The sequence below is a fragment of the Mustelus asterias genome, chromosome 13 (assembly GCF_964213995.1).
Source record: "Mustelus asterias chromosome 13, sMusAst1.hap1.1, whole genome shotgun sequence".
Classification (NCBI taxonomy): domain Eukaryota; kingdom Metazoa; phylum Chordata; class Chondrichthyes; order Carcharhiniformes; family Triakidae; genus Mustelus; species Mustelus asterias.
In genome coordinates this window covers 93,543,095-93,564,308 of record NC_135813.1, presented here as the reverse complement: position 1 = coordinate 93,564,308, position 21,214 = coordinate 93,543,095, and the positions used below count along the sequence as shown (strand labels likewise).

Here is a 21,214-nt window from a genome sequence, read left to right as displayed (position 1 = left end):
CCATCTCTCCATTTTGGTGGTCTTTGTGGGCTATGTATTATCTTCGTCAAATGTGTGATTGTAGGATGATCTCTCAGGCCTCCAATAATGTCTTTCCAAGCCTCTTGTCTTAAAGCATATAAAAGTAACTTCTTCATCGATTCCCTTTCTATCCAAAGAATGATCAGCACCTTCCTACAGGACAATAGTTCAACTGTAAGGACTCCAAGTACAAGGTCTAAACCCTTTGGGCGGGATTTTCTGGCCGCACTCGCCTCAAGGCCGGAAAATCCTGCTCGAGGTCAACAGACCATTGCATGGTCCATGTCCCACCCGCTACGATTCCCGTGGAGGGCGGGACAGGAAAGTTCCGCCCCTTGATTCAAACTAACATAAAGTCCACTTAATTCCTGGTAAAATGAGACATTCTTGGGTTGACCAAGGCAAGGCAGAATGCAAAATCACAGGATGCACACATCATTTACTGGTTGTTTATTCATGTTTTGTTCTAAATATTTACCACTAATGCTTCCCTTGCTTCCCTTCTGCAAACTCTGATCAGATTAAATATTAATTTCTATCAAGCTATGTCTTTTTTAGGTATTGGGTGAATGAATGCTTAGTTTGAATGCTTGTTTTATTCGGTTCCTACAGAACAACATGAGTCCAGTGCCTGTGATTTCCCCAAAGGATTGTCCTGAGAGGGAAATTGATTTTGTCCCCACCAAGGCCCCATATGATCCACGTTGGATGCTGGCTGGCAGACCCCATCCAAGTAAGAACGTCATCTTTAGTATAAAATAAGTGATGATTTAATGAATGGCTACAATTTAGTGCATATGGTTTTGCATCTAGAAATTCCTCTGATTACTTACAATTGTTCAATGGGTAAAACAGCTGAGACTATAATCATGCAACTCCATAGAATCCCAAGTATAACGTGCAAACTCCAGACAGACAATGATCTAAGGCTGGAATTGAACCTGGGTCCCTGGTGTTGTAAGACAGCAGTGCTAACCACCGTGCCACCGTGCCACTCTACTAGTTGAATAAATGTAATGCACGGGGGAATATCTAGTGAAAGATGTTGGAGAAAGAATAAACACTAAAAAGGATTGTGTCACCTTGTGACTGGTTTAGAAGAACAATTTCTTTCTTATGCGATTCTTGTTAAATTGCAGCTATCAAAAGTGCCTGGCAGAGTGGCTTCTTTGACCATGGATCCTTCACTGAAATCATGAAACCTTGGGCACAGACTGTAGTTGTGGGAAGAGCAAGGTAAGAATCAGTAAATTTCCTTCCTGCTTAAGGTTAAATGCTATAGCTTTTAACCTATCCCTTGTGCTCTCCATAAACTCCAGATCTGCTGTATGTCACAATCTTCCTCCTCCGAGTCCTCATTGTGTTTGAATCAAGATGCATTAACACTATTTTGTACTGTCCTTCAGTCTTTCCTTCCTCCCACAGTACATTCAAGTTCTAAATGATCTATTTACTATTTGTTGATTTGACTTCATCTTCTCTCCTATAGTTTTAATCTTGGTGGTGTTCTGCACTATGGACTTTGGACCTGCACCCAGTTTCTTCCATAAGATAAAATGAATGCCAACCCATTTATCAAAGGGAACTCCAAAAAATACTCAACAACGTGGCTTCTTTGCCAGAGAGTGCAGTCTACTCATGAAATACTTGACTACCAATTCATCATCTGTGCAGCTGATGAACAAGAAGTGCTGCAAACGGGGTTCCAATGATCCCATCCACCGCATTACTTGCATGTATAGAGCAGCTTATCGCATCAGAATGTCTCAAACTTCTTCCCACAATTGGTTAGGTGCATTGGCCGTGCTAAATTCTCTCTCAGAGTACCCAAACAGGTGCCGGAGTGTGGCGACTAGGGGATTTTCACAGTAACTTCATTGCAGTGTTAATGTAAGCCTACTTGTGACACTAATAAATAAGCTACTGACTTTACTTAACTATTTTTGAAGTGCAGTAACTTCTATGTAGACAGTTATATTATAAGAGCATAAACTGAAAGCACTAAATAAATTACTTTCATTTTGCAATGTTAGGGCTGCCATGAGTCTATAGTCTAATACCACCACTGCACTTCAGAGTGGGGTTTGGGGGAGAAAGAGGGGCTACACAACATGTTAAAATTAGCAGCAAAGAGATACTGTTGTCTGAGCTTAGTCAGAGGGTTAATGGCTGGAAAAGCCACTTTTACGATTTTTAAGGTAACTAATTAAACCCAAGTATGTATCAAGTTTGAACTCCATTATAGGTAACTTCAAGAGGAAAGGTGTAAAGAATTGTTTTAAAACTACCCAACGTACATTATTTATTTAAGTAAAATGTGTTTTTTTATTGTTAGCTTTTAGAATTTGACGTTCTTCAATGAGCTAGACCATGAAAGATCCATATATAACTGTGTGTGCTCGGTACCTGCCAAAGTAAATCCTCACTGGCTATTGAAAAAGTTGAAACAATAAAGACATACTTAGTTCATTGTCTCTGAGCATGTCTGTCTTTAACTGTCTGTCCTAGCAACAGTATAAGCTCTAAATGTGCCATGGTCAGCCATGTGAGAAATACACCGCAACTTTAAACAAAAGTATCTAGTTTGAGTGATCCTGAATTGAGTCTATGATTACCTTGCACAGGTTAGGAGGGATCCCTGTGGGAGTTATTGCTGTGGAAACTCGGACCGTTGAATTGACAAACCCAGCGGATCCAGCCGACCTGGAATCGGAATCAAAAGTGAGTAGGTAATCACTTGGGAGAAGCAGTGTTTGAGGATGAGAAAATGTAGCCCTTAAGCTGCCTGTAAATTAGATCCATTTAAGCTGAATTCCTTTGGCTAAATTAATTTGTATTTCTGTTCAAAACTCTTTTCGCTGATCAAAGCTGGGCTGTAATTGGTGTCCTGCGTTTGTCATATCTGGGCGAAGGAAGGGGATAAATCCATGCGTGTGCCTTCTCCCGATCACAGTCTAGTGAACTCTGTAAGATAACATAGTTATTGGAGACAATGTTAAGGTCAGGTTGTGGAGACGCCGGCGTTGGACTGGGGTGGGCACAGTAAGAAGTCTCACAACACCAGGTTAAAGTCCAAGAGGTTTATTTGGAATCACGAGCTTTTGGAGCGCTGCTCCTTCATTAGGTGAGTGGAGAGGTAGGTTCACAAAGATGGCATATATAGGCAAAGACACAATTGTAAGATAATTGCAGATTGGAATGTGAGTCAGGTTCGGTTGTGATGTCTGCAGTGGTCAAATAGCCTGCTGAGATTCCAGCTTTGCATATGAGGAATGGGTATCTGAGCCGGTAAAGCAGACTGCTGATACCTCCAACCTAGGTTTATCCATGAAAACTGCCCCCTTGGGCCAGAAGCTCGAAGGCTGGCAGGACTGGTGGAAAGATCATTCAGCTCAAGTTGCCACCTTTCAGAAGAGGGGCGAATAAGAAAAGCAAGTAAAATCCAAGTTCTCTAAATTGCCAAGGAATTTGCAAGTACACTACAACATGAAGAAAACACACTAACGATCTGGAATTCACTGGAACCAGTCAATGATCAGTGCCTTTTGTTGGTTAAGTGTGTCCTTGTCCATTTAATCTCTGTGATATTTTGCATTGCACATTGCTGGAAGTGTGAGTTAAAAACAGTGCAGCATCTTCTGCAGGACATCTAGGATCTGACCGATCAAAGCAAGCAACTGATCTCTTTAACCAATCGGTTTCAAGGACTGTGCAAGGTCTGAACATGGAACAGTGAATTCAGTGTCAAATCAGGTGCAGAAAGAGATATAAGGAGAGGGAACGAAAGATTGGATTAAGAGAGAGAGACAGAAAAATAAAATCTTCCACAAAAACTGAAGGAATGTAATTACACACTGGTAATAATTAATTTCCAAAGTCATGGAGCCTGATTTCACCATCAAGTTGCACCTGTTTTCGGGCGTGAAAACTTGGTAAAGTCGGGCGTGAGGCGAGTAGCGTGATCCGCGCCCGCCTCCACGCTGCTTCCCCTTTTACCAAGGCCTGAAAATGGCCGTGATCGGGACCGCGCCTGAAATGGGTGCGATGGCCATTTAAATGTATTTGCATGCGTTTAAATTGACTTAATGGGCTGCACGCCCAACTTTACCGGCACTTTCCCCTTTACCACCGCGTTTACCACATCCAGAACTTGCTCCACAAAAGTCCGATTTGGGCACTCCAGTTAGTGAGGAGGTAAGTGACCGATGACTCTCTGCTTGAGATTGTGGGGAGTGGGGGGGAGGAGGTGGGGGAAGGTGGGTCCAATGGCTCTCTGCTTGAGATCGGTGGAGGGGGTAGGGGGGGTCCGCTGCCACGTTGCCTGAGATCAGTGAAGGAGAAGGGAGGGTCCACTGCCACTCTGCCTGAGATCAGTGAGGGGGAGGGGGAAATGGCCTGCCATCGGTCTGTGTGGCGGAGGGGTTGAGGGGATAAGGGGGTCAGTGATGTTGTGGGGGTGGGGTAATGTCTGTGGGGGCCAGCGGGAGGCATTATCCGGCCCAGGAGTGATGTGGCAGGGGAGCCACATTCTATCTTTTTAATCTGCGCATGCGCAGTGGGAGGCGCCGATCGGAGCTGCAGGATTTCGGGCGCGTTAAACCCCGCCCACAGGCTTGTGCAGCACGATTCGGAATTGCTGATATTTTTTCAGGCAGAGTGCGTATGGGAGCGCCTGAGAACAGGGTCTAAAAGTCGGATCTGAAACACTCCCAGTTTCGAGTCCGCTCAGCACTTAGAATCAAAATGGTAAAATAGGACCGACAATTATTGGCGCTTATCATGTAGTTAATACTTGGACTGAAATGGGTATTCTTAATTTTCTGTGGCAAGTTTAGCTCATATTTATCATGTGAGTACAGGAACTTTAATGCATTTGGATAGTAAATCAGACAGTGAGATGCAGTGGACTTGCAGATAGTGAGGAACATTGTCAGAGGCTACAGAAGGATATAGATAGGCTGGAAATCTGGGCAAAGAAATGGCAGATGGAGTTCAATCCAGATAAATGCGAAGTGATGCATTTTGGTAGAACTAACGTAGGGGGGAGCTATACGATAAATGGCAGAACCATAAAGGGTGTAGATACGCAGAGGGACCTGGGTGTGCAAGTCCACAGATCCTTGAAGGTGACGTCACAGGTGGAGAAGGTAGTGAATCAGGCATATGGCATGCTTGCCTTTATAGGACAGGGCATAGAGTATAAAAGTTGGGGTCTGATGTTGCAGTTGTATAGAATGTTGGTTCGGCCGCATTTGGAATACTGCGCCCAGTTCTGGTCGCCACACTACCGGAAGGACGTGGAGGCTTTAGAGAGAGTGCAGAGGAGGTTTACCAGGATGTTTCCTGGTATGGAAGGGCTTAGTTATGAGGAGAGATTGGGTAAACTGGGGTTGTTCTCACTGGAAAGACGGAGGATGAGGGGTGACCTAATAGAGGTGTATAAAATTATGAAAGGCATAGATAGGGTGAACGGTGGGAAGCTTTTTCCCAGATCGGTGGTGATGTTCACGAGGGGTCATAGGTTCAAGGTGAGGGGGGGGAGGTTTAACACGGATATCAGAAGGACGTATTTTACACAGAGGGTGGTGGGGGCCTGGAATGCGCTGCCGGGCAAGATGGTGGAGGCGGACACACTGGGAACGTTTAAGACTTATCTAGATAGCCACATGAACGGAGTGGGAATGGAGGGATACAAAAGAATGGTCTAGTTTGGACCAGGGAGCGGCACGGGCTTGGAGGGCCGAAGGGCCTGTTCCTGTGCTGTATTGTTCTTTGTTCTTTGTTTTGAAGCTAATCGCGTGTAGGCACTTCTCAGAGGTTTTGGATTTTCATGTTTAATTGCATAGCTCCCTGTATCTGAAGCTGCTTTACAATTTACACATAACTAACAAAGCACTGTTAGCCTCACTGTGACAGCGCATACTGTAGCCCCATTATGGCGAGGGTAGTGTGCTGCAGTCATCCTCAGATAGTTGAGTAAATTGCTCAGTTCATACACCTGATGAGCTTTTTGTGTTTTATTTAACAGATTGTTCAGCAAGCTGGTCAGGTCTGGTTTCCAGACTCTGCTTTTAAAACTGCACAGGTCATCAAGGATTTCAAACGGGAGCGACTCCCCCTTATTGTGTTTGCGAATTGGCGAGGGTTTTCTGGTGGAATGAAAGGTAAGGCCTGATTAATTCCAGTCTTGCATCGCAATTCTCTGCAGCGTTTGCATAAAGGCAAAATACTGAGGATGCTGGAAATCTGAAATAAAAACAGAAAACGCTGGATAAGCTCAGCAGGTCTGGTAGCATCCACGGGGAGAGAAACAGAGTTAACGTTTTGAGTCCATATGACTCTTCTTCAGAGGCTGAAGAGGGTAGAAATGTGATCAATTATATAGTTAAACAGGGTGGTGGAGGAGGTGGGGTAGAATAGAAGGTCAGGGATAGGTCAGAGCTAAGGGGAGATTGGCCAAGTTGTCAGGAACACAAGATAAAGAGAGTGTTAATGGTAGCATTAAGGACTTAAATAAGGTGCTGATAGTGGCATAAAGATAAGAAAGCAGAATGTGTTAATAGGAGAACATAAATCAGTGTTGAGTGAAAGCCAAACTGAAGAACAAGTGACAGATGGTCCAGTGGGAGAGAGTGGGGGTGTATAGCATTGGGACAATGAAAATGAAAAACAAAAGTGGTGTCAATATGGAGGGGAACGTTCACAGTCTAAAGTTGTCAAACTCAATGTTGAGTCCAGAAGGTTGTAACGTATCTAATCTGAAGGTGAAGTGTTGTTTCTCCTGTTCGTGTTGGGTTTCAGTGGAGCATTGCAGTGGGCCAAGGACAGACATGTGGGAACGAGAGCCAGACGATGACTTGAATGTTAACTCTGTTTCTCACGGCACAGATGCTGCCGGACCTGCTGAGTTTATCCGCCGTTTTCTGTTTTTATTTTTGTAATGTTTGTGCGCCCGTGCACAGATTGTTCTATGACATATCGAGGATGTATTCCTTACTGGTCGTAGTGAGGCCGGCGAGCATCTTTTGGGAAGAAAACATAATTATTTTAAGAAGGGACTAGCTTTCTAAATGACTTCATCGTAACCACAAGCTCCAACTGCATCACTTCATCTCCCACCAAGCATTACATTTATACATAGATGTGACAACCCCCACGGGGTCCATGGAGAATCACTGATTGATCTCCCAGTGGGGCTCACTGAGTACGAGTTCCCCTGGTAACTGGCAGTGGTCTGCCCAGCTGGAACTCATTACATGAGCCTTTTATAAGGCAGGCCCAGGACTGGGCCTGCTGTACTGCAGTCCCAGGCAGGGACTAGTATGTGTACACCACGGTAGTGGTTTTACTTTGCATTCTGTATAAACTGTTCCTTTCCAGTCAGGCTTCCCGAGCCATTACAAGAGAAAGACATAGAGGTTACAATGTGAAAATGGGCTTTCCAGCCCAGTCTGTCTGTCTCGGCGTTTATCTTGCAAGCAAGCAAGCAAATAAATGCATTTTGTTCAATAGACCTTCAAACATTTTCCTTTATCCAGCTATTCAATTGGGATCCATTAAATAATTGGCAAGAATCCAACATGAGATGGCCTTGTTGATCTGTTTATTTTCCAACCTGGTTTCTCAATCAACAATTTTTAAAATTCAGACTAACCTCCAACACAGAAGGAATGCCTGCTGGATTATTGATAGTTGCCACTGTTTGGACTTTCATGTGGAGCACAACATACTCTAGGCACACAGATTTAGAGACACAGATAACAAAAAAATGTAGCTCAATCAGCTACAAGTGTCACAAGTATGCCTAAAGGGCACAAAGGAGGCTGGGAGCTTGGCAATGAGGTGAAATCGTGCGCATGGCTTTGTTTGTGAAGATTGTGGTGGGCAATTGGAAAGGTAGATGATCGAAGCATTTGCTTTCCTGCCTGTCAGCTGTGAAAATTCTGAAGTGGCGAGGTCACTTTAACCTCCATGCTCCCCGGTCACTTGGCAGGATTTTAAATCATTGCAGCACTCCATTCTGCAGCAGAGATTTCCCTTTTTCCCTGTCAGAAACTGCAGGTGAGAGCAGAACCCTTTGAAGTCCTCTTGGGTGGCACGGTGGCACCGTGGTTAGCACTGCTGCCTCAGCGCCATGGACCCAGGTTCGAGTCCTGGCTTAGGGCACTGTCTGTGTAGAGTTTGCACATTCTCCCTGTGTCTGCATGGGTTTCCTCCGGGTGCTCTGGTTTCCTCCCACGGTCCAGAGATGTGCGGGTTAGGTTGATCGGCCATGCTAAATTGCCCCTTAGTGTCAGGGGGACTAGCTAGGGTAAATGCATGGGGTTATGGAGATAGGGCCTGGATGGGATTGTGGTCGGTGCAGACTTGATGGGCCGAATGGCCTCCTTTTGCACTGTAGGATTCTATGATTCTATGAAATGTGGAGGTTCCACTGTTATCTGTTCACGGGTGCCCAGCTCCACTTGAGGTTGTAATGACCTCCTTTGATATGATCTGAAATGTTTCTACTTTTTGTTTTCATGTTCCTAACATGCCAGAAAAACTTGACAAGTGGCTGAAGATGAAGACTCCTTCTGGCTGCCCTTCTGTTGAGTCGATGATGAATCCACCGTGGACTGTCTGAATCCATTTCCTTGCCTTTTTCCATTAGATATGTACGACCAGGTTCTGAAGTTTGGTGCCAGTATCGTGGACAGTTTGAGGGAGTTCCAGCAGCCTGTCCTGGTTTACATCCCACCTCACGCTGAACTCCGAGGTGGCTCATGGGCTGTTATTGATCCTACAATCAATCCACTTTACATTGAACTCTACGCAGACCGAGAAAGCAGGTACTGGTAAAACAATGTGCATAAATTCCATTATCAGGTGAATGTAACAAGGACCCATCAAAATTTTTTTTTTGTTTGTTTATTGGCATCACAAGTAGGCTTACATTAACACTGTAATGAAGTTACTGTGAAAATCCCCTAGTTGCCACACTCCGGCACCTGTTTGGGTACACTGAGGGATAATTTAGTATGGCAAATACGATCAAATATCCTTGATGAAAAGTCTGCTTTAGATATTTTGTTCCCCTATCCATTCACTTGGCTAATGTCAGCTGAAATAATTGCCATCTTGTCCTCGGCTAACTACAATGAGGAGTTTAATTGATGGAGTGAAGTATCTGCTTTCCACAGAGCACCATGCCATGGAATTGGAATATAAGTCAGTGTCTAGGATCTTCCACACAAAAGGGTAAATGCTGACATTGTGGGAGAGACATAAAATGAGTGATAGCAATTTGTAAGCCATTTTGCATCTCGCCTCATTTTTATTTTCATTGGCTGTGGAACTGCATCTGAATGAAGAGTTAATAGCTGCAGAACAGGGCAAAAAATTGGCAAGAGTAAGACAATGGGTGGAATTTTCCCGTCCCGTCCGTTGACCTCGGGCTTGGGGCGAGTGCGGCCAGAAAATCCTGCCCAATGGGTGGAATGTTTCAATTTTTTTTTGAAGTACTGCTTGCGACGAGAAAAGCAGAGGTAGCTGCCTTGCTGAGGTTTCCTGCCGTATTTTCAAACACTTAGAAAAGAAAAAGTTAAGGGCAGGTCGCACGAAATCATGCTGGTGGGGTGGCTCTGAATGAGCCAGCAACCTTAGCTCCTGAGAGATCGGGTGGCAGTGCCAGGTGGCAGTGCTCAGTTACTGCCTGGACATGACTCTTCCCCTCCCTCGGGGGATATACTTACCTGTGTGCCCCCAGCGAGACCATTAACCAGGTCTCTGTACAAGACATTGATAAGGCCACACTTGGAATACTGTGTACAGTTCTGGTCACCCTATTATAGAAAGGATATTATTAAACTAGAAAGAGTGCAGAAAAGATTTACTAGGATGCTATCGGGACTTGATGGTTTGAGTTATAAGGAGAGGCTGGATAGACTGGGACTTTTTTCCCTGGAGCATAGAAGGCTTAGGGGTCATCTTATACAGGTCTATAAAATAATGAGGGGCATAGATCAGCTAGATAGTCAATATCCTTTCCCAAAGGTAGGCGAGTCTAAAACTAGAGGGCATAGGTTTAAGGTGAGAGAGGAGAGATACAAAAGTGTCCAGAGGGGCAATTTTTTCACACAGAGGGTGGTGAGTGTCGGGAACAAGCTGCCAGAGGTAGTAGTAGAGGCGGGTACAATTTTGTCTTTTAAAAAGCGTTTAGACAACTACATAGGTAAGATGGGTATAGAGGGATATGGGCCAAACGGGAGCAATTGGGACTAGCTTAGGGGGTTTAAATAAAGGGCGGCATGGACAAGTTGGGCCAAAGGGCCTGTTTCCACGCTGTAAACCTCTCTGACTCTATGACTCCTCCATTTGTGAGGACTAGTTGTAAACCCCGCCAACATGACGTCATGCTGGCGAGGGGTGAAATCCTTATGGGGGAGAGGGGGTGGTATAACACAGTGGGGAGCCCCACTAATGACCTATATTGTGATGGGGTTCCTGACTTTTCATGGCAGGAATCCCTTTACGTCATTTGCAGGGAGTGAGGACTATCTCCAAGAGAAATCCCACCGGCGTAAACTCTCATTGGATTCTCCATCCCCTCTAGGTTTCCCACCCGCTGAAAACAGGGGTGGAAAATCCCCCTCAGTAAAGGAAATCAGTCATTGGGAGGGCAGGTGGTGTCCAGAGGTTTTATTCTCGCATCGTGTTCACTCGCTAAGATGGTGTTGATGATCATGGATTTCCAAGTGTTGACCCATGGTTATGCTTGGCAAGGTACTGCGGTGGTTTGCCATTGCTTTCTGCGGGTTCAGACTGACCGGAAATCTCTCCTGCTCTGACTGCCTGCCATAGATGCATTGATAATCAACCTGTTTGGACTAGTTATGAATGCACTTTCCATGACCACCACGTTCCAGGGTGGGACTCTAACCTGAAGTTTCTGGCTCAGAGATAGGGACATGACCAGTGCAACGCAAGACCTTGGGAGTACTTTATACTGAAGAATGTAAAGAGTTGGGAGGAAGGTTAGGAGGATGAAACTCTCTCAAAGGGTTAAAAGGTAGCATTTTAACCTAACTTGCTCCAAATTCAGATTTCATAGAATCCCTACGGTACAGAAAGAGGCCATTCGGCCCATTGAGCCAGCACTGGCAACAATCCCAGCCAGAGCCAATTCCCATAACACCGTGTATTTACCCTGCTAATCCCCCTGACACTAAGGGACAATTTAGCATGGCCAATCCACCTAACCCGCACATCTTTAGACCGTGGAAGGAAACTGGGAAACCCATGAAGACACAGGGTGAAAGTGCAAACTCCACATAGACAGTCACCCGAGGCTGGAATTGAACCTGGGTCCCTGGCGCTGTGAGGAAGCAGTGCTAACCACTGTGCCACCGTGCCACCTCAATTTGACATCCTTATTAACAGCTTTTCAAAATGACCTTTGCAATTCATTGATTCCTAACTATGATTGAACATGAAACACGCTCTACAGAACTCTCTCTCCTTTCCTCACTCCTCAGGGGTGGGGTGCTGGAGCCTGAAGGCACTGTGGAGATCAAGTTCAGGCGGAAAGACTTGGTGAAGACAATGAGGAGAATTGACCCCATTTACTCAGGCCTGGCAGATCAGCTGGGTAAGGAAAATGCTACCATGTCATCAAAACATCTTCATCTGAAACATAGATGTCCCTCCCCATTTGTGCCATTGCTTGATCCTCTGCCCTGTGCTTGCTTAACTTTTGTAGGTTTTCCAGAGTTGTCTGAGAAGGTCCGTAAGGAACTAGAAGACAAATTCAAAGCACGGGAGGACTTCCTGTATCCAATTTACCACCAAGTGGCAGTCCAGTTTGCCAGCCTTCACGACACACCTGGCCGGATGCAGGAGAAAGGAGTTATTACGGTAAAAGAGAATTCACTTTCACCTTCTCAGTCTTTATGAGCAGTTAGATGGAAAGTGGCTCAGCACTGCTGTGGTATAGAATGTGGTTTAATAGCCACCATTCCACCTAATGGTTGGCACTGCTGCCTCACAGCGCCAGGGACCAGGGTTCGATTCCCGGCTTGGGTCACTGTTTGTGTGGAGTTTGCACCTTCTCCCCGTGTCTGCCTGGGTTTCCTCCGGGTGCTCCGGTTTCCTCCCACACTCCAAAGACATGCAGGTTAGGTTGATTGGCCATGCTAAAATTGCCCCTTAGTGTCAGGGGGTTTAACAGGGTAAATTCATGGGGTACGGGGGATAAGACCTAGATAGGATTGTTTTTGGTGCAGGCTTGATGGGCCAAATGGCCTCTTTCTGCACAGTAGGAATTCTATGATTTATGATGAGGTCCTAATCCCAGCTGTTCTGGTGGGTAAAGGGTTTTATAACAACAAGGTACTGTTCTGCAGGAAGGGAACGGTGAGATTTGGGGGTGATGGAGGGGCTTGGGGGCACATTTAGCACCTGATATTCTCCATAGGTTGACATCCTGATCTTGACCATACAAAAACGGAGGCCACGGGGAAAAATGCGACTCTATAGCTGACTGCTCAGAGTTTTCATCATGTTTACTGTTGCAGACAGTGAAGAGACACCATAAGAGGAGGAAATGTTGGAAGATAGCCTATATTATTTACAATCTCATTAAAAACCTTAAGTAGATTTGAACCCTGTAACATTTTACCGCTACACAAATCCATTATACCCAAGTTTTCCCATTATACCCAAGCACTCTTGTACCTTTTGTAATTACATTGGCTGGGTAAGAATTATTTACCATGCGTGGAATTTTCCAGTCCTTCCTGCCAGCGGCATCTTCCGGTCCAGCCGAAGGTGACCCCCTGCAGCAGGTTCCCTGGCATTGGGGTGAGTGAACCATACAAAACGCTGTAAATCACGGCGGGACTGGAAGATCAGCCATCAGCCAATTGCGATCTGCTGCTGGAAAGCACATCACGGGGCTGGGGCTGGAAAACTACAGGCCGTGTCTTGGTAAAACCCCTGAAGTAAACACAGTTTTACGCTGGTACGATTTTCCAATCCTGCTGAAGTCAGTGGAGTTTTGAATGGCTCACTGCATTTTACAACCCTGCCCGCCACCACGACGGGACTGTAAAATGACATCCAAAGTTTCTACAGTTCATGTGAAAGAAGGTCCCTGCATATTTTGCATTTTGCATAGTTCTGTTTTTTTCCCCATGGGCAGCTTAATCTCAGATCCACATGATTATCCTTGACCGTTCTTAAGGCCTTACCATATTTCTGGCAACTTGCTAGGGATAGGGGAACAGGTATACACAGGAAGCTTAAGATTTTGGTTGGTGGACGGGAGGCAGGGATTGAGAGGGAAGGAAGGAATAATGGGATGTGCCCACTAACCTTTATAGTTTGCGCCTTAGTTTTGTCATCCGCTATTATGCCTTCACTTATCAGATGAGTCGTGGTGACTGAGTGTCCTCTTATAGCGCAGTTTCCCAATGCTGCTGTCAAGCTGTCCTGGGAAAAAGCTTCACTTCATTTTATTGCCTGCCTGCCACTGTGAAGCTTTTTCCCAGGGTGGACAGCCTTTACAGTTGCCAAACCTTTCCCCCGCCGGGATGTTTCTGGGAACTGCACCTCCAGTGGGCCCATTAACTTGAAACCATGCAGGCATTACCCACTCCCTTTGCCACCCATCGCAAAAGAACGTACGCTTACGGCCCAGACTCTGGAGATGAGGGGGGCAAAGATGAGAGAGAAAAATCTGAGGGTGCATCACTACCAGCTTTCGATTTTCAAATCACCACAAATTATTAGCCAATACGAGGCAGGGGGTTTGAAAATAATAGGCATCAGAGGGGCGATTGAAATGGGGGTGTACCCACTCTGGTGCACAAGATTATGAGGGGCATGGACAGAGTGGATAGTCAGAAGCTTTTTCCCAGGGTGGAAGAGTCAATTACTAGGGGGCACAGGTCTAAGGTGCGAGGGGCAAGGTTTAAAGGAGATGTACGAAGCAAGTTGTTTACACAGAGGGTGGTGGGTGCCTGGAACTCACTGCCGGGAGGAGGTAGTGGAAGCAGATACGATAGTGACTTTTAAGGGGCATCTGGACAAATACATGAATAGGATCGGAATAGAGGGATATGGTCCCCCAGAAGGATAGGGGGTTTTAGTTCAGTCGGGCAGCATGGTCGGTGCAGGCTTGGAGGGCCGAAGGGCCTGTTCCTGTGCTCTATTTTGCTTCATTCTTTGGATCTGACTGCGGCGTTTGTTCTCTTTCAGGATATCCTCGAGTGGAAGACTGTGCGCGCGTTTTTCTATTGGCGTCTCCGCCGTCTGCTGCTGGAAGAAATGGTCAAACAAGAAATCATAAAAGCAAATCAGGAACTGAGTGATGGCCACATTCAGTCCATGCTGCGGAGGTGGTTTGTGGAAACAGAGGGAACTGTTAAGGTCAGAGCTAATATCGAGGTGTCAGTTCAACCTTGCTAAATCTAATTTCATGTATTCGGGTGTTGGGATTTCGGAACTGGGCGGCACGGTAGCACAGTGGTTAGGACCTGGACCTGGGTTCGAATCCCGGCTTGGGTCGCTGCCTGTGTGGAGTTTGCGACACTCTCCCTGTGTCTGCGTGGGTTTCCTCCGGGTGCTCAGGTTTCCTCCCACAGGCCAAAAATGTGCAGGCTAGGTTGATTGGCCATTCTAACTTGCCCCTTAGTGTCCCGGGATGCATAGGTTAGAGGGGTTAGTGGGTAAATATATAGGGATATGTGGATAGGGCCTGGGTGGGATTGTGGTCGGTGCAGACTCAATGGGCCGAATGGCCTCTTTCTGCACTGTAGGATTCTATTCTATGAATAACTGGCAAACTGAATAGTTTTCTGCTTTCTACCTGTGGTGATTGTCCCTTGAAGGGCAATACAGCAGAGTAAGGTTCACCAGGCCTGGCCAACCAATCGGGACTCAGAGTATGGAATCATCCCATGGTGAGAGAGGCTTCTAGGCAGAGACATTTCGGGGAGCTGGTCCACAGTCATGTGGTTGTTGTAGAATTCTTATTAATAAATACCTTTTGTGTTCATTAATGAGGTCTGTAAAAATGCATCTTTACATCTGGTGATGAGGATAAATTATCCTGGCACTTCCTCTGGCCCGACACCTGTGAGTATCCTGTTTTAATCGAAGTCTGAGGCAAAAATATACTCACCAGATTGCGTCTCTTTGGGCAAACAGACAAATTAGACTCCTCCACAGAGGACTGGACACAATACGTCGAGCACCTTGGGTTTTATTTCCAACCAAACAAAATAGGGGAGGAGGCAAAACATAAAGCAATTCTCCTGTGTTTGTGTAACTCAGACTTATAACCTTATTCACAGTCTTGCCAAGCTTGCCCAACTCCAAATCGTTTAATGAGCTTGTGGATTTAGTGAAGGTCAACCATCAGTCATACTCCAGACATTCAAATTTAATTTGAGGGTGAGAGCCCCATGTGAACCGATTGTGACTTACATTGCTAAACTCAAGCAATTATCAGAGTATTGTGATTTGTGAGCCACCTGAATGACTTGTTGTGGGATAGGTTTGTTTGCGGCAAGAGCATTGACACTATTCAATGCAGATTGCTTGCAGAGGTTGACATAAACTTTAAATGAGAAGTAGCGATAGTGTCGGCCATGGAAAGCACTGAAAATGGTGCACAAGAGTTGCAGAGCCCACAAAATAATGCCATCCACCAGTTAGGGTGGGAATCTGCAGCCAGCTATGACTCAAAACCACCAAAGCAGTCGCAAAGCGGGAAACAATTTCAGTCACCAACAAAACAAGAAGGTACAGAATAGGCAACCAGTCAGCAATGCTTAAAGTGGAATGTTAACAATGTGGAGGTAATCACCTTCCTGAATCATGTCAATTTCAGAAGACAGAATGTTTTTATTATAACAAAAGAGGACATTTGATAAAGCATAGAGTAATAGAATCATAGAATCCCTACTGTGCAGAAGGAGGCCATTTGGCCCATCGAGCCTGTACCGATGACAATCCCACCCAGGTCCCATCTCCATAATCCCCACGTTCACCCTGCCAGTCCCCCTGACACTAAGGGACAATTTACCCATGGTCAATCCACGTAACCTGTATATCTTTGGACTGTGGGAGGAAACCAGAACATCCAGTGGAAACCCACGCAGACACGGGGAGAATGTGCAAACTCCTCACAGATAGTGACCCAAGGCTGGAATTGAACCTGGGTCCCTGGTGCTGTGAGACATCAGTGCTAACCACTGTGCCACCGTGCCGTCCTGGTGCATCAGTGCAGAGCTAAGTCAAGATCGCCAAGTAATTGATCAACCAAGTATACAATGCGGAAGAGCCTAGCATCAATGATTCTTGTATTCATTCTGTTTAATCTAAAAAAACAGGCAAGATAGACTCTATTGTTCTAATGCTCTGGGTAAATGGGAAATCTATTAAGATGGAAGTGGATAGGGGAGCATCAGCCACTGTGAAGGGTGAGCATATATTTCGGTACCTAAGGGAGGGGTCCAACCATTGAACTTGAAGGGCACTTGTGCTAAGTTGAAGACTTATACAGGAGAAGCAATAAAAATAAAAGGCACCACAATGGTACCTGTAAGCTCTGGGGGAGGGATGTGGTGATTATCCCTTTTAATGGAGTATAAAAGCAGGGAGGTCATGCTGCAACTGTACAGGGTACTGGTGAGGCTGCATCTCGAGTACTGTGTACAATTTTGGTCCCCTTATTTAAGAAAGGATATATTAGCTTTGGAGGGGGTACAGAGAAGGTTCACCAGGTTGATTCCCGAGATGAGGGGGTTAGCTTATGAGGAGAGATTGAGTAGACTGGGCCTGTACTCATTGGAGTTTAGACGGTTGAGGGGAGATCTTATAGAGACATATAAGATAATGAAGGGTCTAAACAGGGTAGAAGCAGCGAGGTTATTTCCGCTTACAATGGAAACAAGAACTAGGGGGCATAGCCTCAAAATACAGGGGAGTCAATTTAGAACAGAGTTGAGGAGGAACTTGTTCTCCCAGAGGGTAGTGAATCTTTGGAATTCTTTGCCCAATGAAGCAGTAGAGGCTGCCTCGTTAAATGTGTTTAAGTCACAGATAGATAGATTTTTAACCATTAAGGGAATTAAGGGTTATGGGGAGCTGGCGGGTAAATGGAACTGAACCCACTATCAGATCAGCCATGATCTTATTGAATGGTGGAGCAGGCTCGAGGGGCTAGATGGCCTACTCCTGCTCCTATTTCTTATGTTCTTATGTAAGGGCATCACAGCGGAGTAAGGGTCACCAGAGTGTGGAATCACCCCATGGTGAGAGAGGCTCCTAGGCAGGGATGTTTTGAGGAGTTAGCTAGAGCCATATGGCTGCTGCACAATTCTTATTAATAAATAAATTTTGAGTTCACTGATGAAGTCTGGAAAAGTGCATCTATACAGTATCCACGTTAAACACTTACTAATTCTGATACATGGAATTATATAGAAATTCCAACATTGTAACCGTTGTTTCATTGAAACAAGTCAGTTTTGGTGTTGATCCTCAACACAAACAATTGTCCTAACTGGACATGCCTGCTCTGTTCCCATCACTGTTTGTCCCCCATCTCCTTCACTCCCCTATCTAACATAATCTCTGCTTCAATCACTTGCTCCAGCGCTACCACTCACTATTTAAAGCTCTCTGTGCAAATATATTTTTAAAAATGTTATCCTCTCTATCCTGAATCTTCCACATTTAATCTTGTATCCATGTCCGCTCGTCCCCCATCGTGCGTGGCACAGTGGTTAGCACAGCTACCTCACAGCGCCAGGGACCTGGGTTCGATTCCCGGCTTGGGTCACTGTCCGTGCGGAGTCTGCACGTTCTCCCCGTGTCAGCATGGGTTTCCTCCAGGTGCTCCGGTTTCCTCCCACGGTCCGAAAGACGTGCTGGTTAGGTGCATTGGCCATGCTAAATTCTCCGTCGGTGTACCCGAACAGGCGCCGGAATGTGGCGACGAGGGGATTTTCACAGTATCTTCACTGCAGTGTTAATGTAACCCGACTTGTGACACTGATAAGTAAACTTAAACCTCGTTCCAGACCCATCGGGAGATGTTCTTTTTCTATTTACACTGTCTCTCATTTCTCTGTGATATAAATACCACTCTGATGTTCTGATGGAGTGAATAAGGAGAAAAGCCATTTCCTCCAGATGGGGAGTTAATAACAAGGGTTTATCAATTCAAAACAGTCACTGAAAATGAGGGAACAAGTTAGGAGAATTTTTTTTGCACCGGAGGCTGCTGGAATGCTTTGTTCAAACTAAGGTTTCTGCATGCTTTGAGGGAAAATTTGATAAATAATCAAATTAGATAAAAGATGGGCTATGGAGCGAGAATAAATACTGTAGTGTATCGGGCCAAATGGCTCCATTCTGTGCTGTAAGCTTCATGTACACTCGCAGAAATGAGCAAAATATAGATTTTAAACATTTAATTCGAGAGGAATCAAATCAATAAATTTACTATATTTAATGTTTTCACTTGTATTCCATATGCTAATTACCTCATTATGGAATGATTTGGGGAAAATGACTTAACCTGTCAGTAAGAGGGAATTGGGTCAGGTTATCTCAACCAGAGCATTAGTCGGCATTTCACTATTTATTTTGACACTTCTGAGATAAGGAGGTGGAAATAGATGAAGCCAGATTCCCAGCTGTGTGTGCATTTGTGAGCATGTGCGTTAAGCTATTGGAGGATAACTAATGCCCAAAGTTCACAGATCATAATGGAAACACCATAGTTCTTTGACCCCCTAATAGTCTTGGTTTAGGAGAGCCACACTGTATTGGCATGGCAAAAAAGCAAAGGGAAACTGTTCCCTTAGTTTTATCTGAATTTAGTCTGGCAAGTCACAAAACTGCATAGTCCATTAACCCGTTCTTTGTTGCCGGGCTTAAGTAGCAGCCTGTACAGAAGTGGAGTAACAACATTAGCATTGTGATGGTGTATCTTCCATGTTCCATTACCTATCTCATTGTTATTGGATCTCCTTGCTTGTTTTTTGCAGGCATACCTGTGGGACAACAATCAGAAAGTAGTGGAGTGGTTGGAGAAACACCTCCATGATGAGGACGACACTCGTTCTGTAATTCGAGAGAACATCAAATATCTGAAGCGGGATTATGCATTAAAACACATTCGCAGGTTGGTGTCTTTATGTGTTCTAGGACAGCAGAGAAGATGGTTGATGGTGTAGAGTGTCTTCCAATTGAAGACCAGGCAATGTAATTTTAAATGAATTTGCGTGCGTGTGTGCATGTGTGTCGGACTGCATGGGCCCCAAGCCTAGTTCATCTGCCATGTGGGAGCTATGAAGGAACAGTAGGTTTCCCATCTGGAGTCTGGTGATGCAGGTCAATGAACATCGGCTCCCATTAGTCACTCAGGCCGGAATTTTACTGTCCCGCCCGCTACGGGAATCCGAGCAGGCGAGGGGCAGACCATGGAAAGGCCCATTGGCATCGGGTGGGATTTTACGGTTTCGGGACGAATGAGACCGTAAAATCCCGCCCCCCAATGTCTATTTATCCCAGAGACAGATTAGGGAGATTTGAAAGATTTTCATGATCATTATGAGAGAGTCACTGGATGCATGGAATTGCACAGGGGAGGCAGTGGTGTAGTGGTACTGTCACTGGTCTAGTAAACCAGAGACCCTGGACCCACGGCAGATGGTGAAATTTGAATTCAATTTTTAAAAATGGAATTTAAAAAATCTAATGACAACCATGAAACCATTGGCGATTGTCGTAAAAACCCATCTGGTTCACTAATGTCCTTGAGGGAAGGAAATCTCTCATCCTTACCTCATCTGGCCTACATGTGACTCCAGAGCCACAGCAATGTGCATTTTAAATGCCCTCTGAAATGGGGGGCAGTTAGGGATGGGCAATAAATGCTGGCGCAGCCAGTGACGCCCACATCCCATAAACTAATTTTTTTAAATACATAGCTCAAGAGTCCATTCAGCCTAACTACCCCATTATGCTCCATAAAAAAATCCTCACACTCTTCTTCATCTTAATACCATCAATATAATCTTCTATTCCTTTCTCCCCTTTATTTGTTTAACTTCCCCTTAAATGCATCTATGGTACTCATCTCAACTGCTCCAGTAGTTATTTCAAGTGTTGTTTCCCCAACATCGGTGGGACAGAGGAGGAAGGATTGTGGGAGGGGGGTGAACGCTGTGAGAGGGGAATACAGATCTGATGAGCTTGGTTGGAAAAGGAGTTGGTGGGGCAGAGAGTGGGGGATGGGCGGGGCAGGGAAATCGGCTGGGGGCGTGCAGGCGAGCGAATTGGTGGGGGCAGGGGTATTGGCCGGAGTGAGCGGTGGTGGGATCAGTGGGGGCGGGCAGGGAGATGGCGGGGGCGTGTGGGGGAGTTAGCAAGGGTGAGGGAATCAACAGGGATGGGAATCGATGGGGGCAGGCAGGGTGGGGGAAGCAGGGGTTTGAGAAAGGGTAGCAGGGTGGCGATGATACACAAGGAACAGATTCTGGCACTCTAGGATGGCTTAGTGGTTAACATTGCTGCCTCACAGTGCCAGGGACCTGGGTTCGATTCCCGGCTTGGGTCACTGTCTGTGCAGAGTTTGCATGTTTTCCCTGTGTCTGCGTGAGTTTCCTCCGGGTGCTCCGGTTTCCTCCCACAGTCTGAAAGACATGCTGGTTAGGTGCATTGGTCATGGTAAATTCTCCCTCAGTGTACCCGAACAGGTGCTGGAGCGTGGCGACTAGGGGATTTTCACAGTAACTTCATTGCTGTGTTAATGCAAGCCTTACTTGTGACACTAATAAATAAACTTTTATAAATGTATTTAAATGTTTATGGCATTTTAAGATATTTAAACTCATTAAAAAAACACTCACCTCTTATTGAGGTGAAAACTGACCTCGGGACATGTTTTCCACTCTTGATGCCGGGGGCAACGGGATGTGACTTCGCGCACGATGGGCCACTCCAAGCTCTGAGTAATTGTCCCAATGCTGGGCCATGCTGCAGCAAGAAGAGCAGGTTCCCACCTCAGCCTGTGGATATGTTTGCCTTTTTTTGTACAGTCGGCAATGAACACTGCGCATTTCCCACTGACAGGAAAGTCTGGGCCGTTAATATGTAAGAGGGAAGAGTACTTGGAGCAGAAATTTAAAATATA

General features: G+C 45.6%; 1 protein-coding gene across 4 annotated transcripts in view; it reads left to right on the top strand.

Annotated features, from left to right (window-relative positions):
* acacb (acetyl-CoA carboxylase beta) overlaps nucleotides 1-21,214 on the top strand; it is a 137,958-nt gene that overhangs the window by 112,300 nt on the left and 4,444 nt on the right. For all 4 annotated transcript variants that reach the window (XM_078227283.1, XM_078227284.1, XM_078227282.1 and 1 more), the window contains 9 exons: nucleotides 634-754; nucleotides 1,161-1,257; nucleotides 2,646-2,742; nucleotides 6,050-6,185; nucleotides 8,675-8,852; nucleotides 11,538-11,650; nucleotides 11,762-11,916; nucleotides 14,260-14,430; nucleotides 19,065-19,201. In XM_078227283.1, coding sequence (XP_078083409.1) covers nucleotides 634-754; nucleotides 1,161-1,257; nucleotides 2,646-2,742; nucleotides 6,050-6,185; nucleotides 8,675-8,852; nucleotides 11,538-11,650; nucleotides 11,762-11,916; nucleotides 14,260-14,430; nucleotides 19,065-19,201 — 1,205 coding nt within the window. The remainder of the gene's footprint in view (nucleotides 1-633; nucleotides 755-1,160; nucleotides 1,258-2,645; nucleotides 2,743-6,049; nucleotides 6,186-8,674; nucleotides 8,853-11,537; nucleotides 11,651-11,761; nucleotides 11,917-14,259; nucleotides 14,431-19,064; nucleotides 19,202-21,214) is intronic.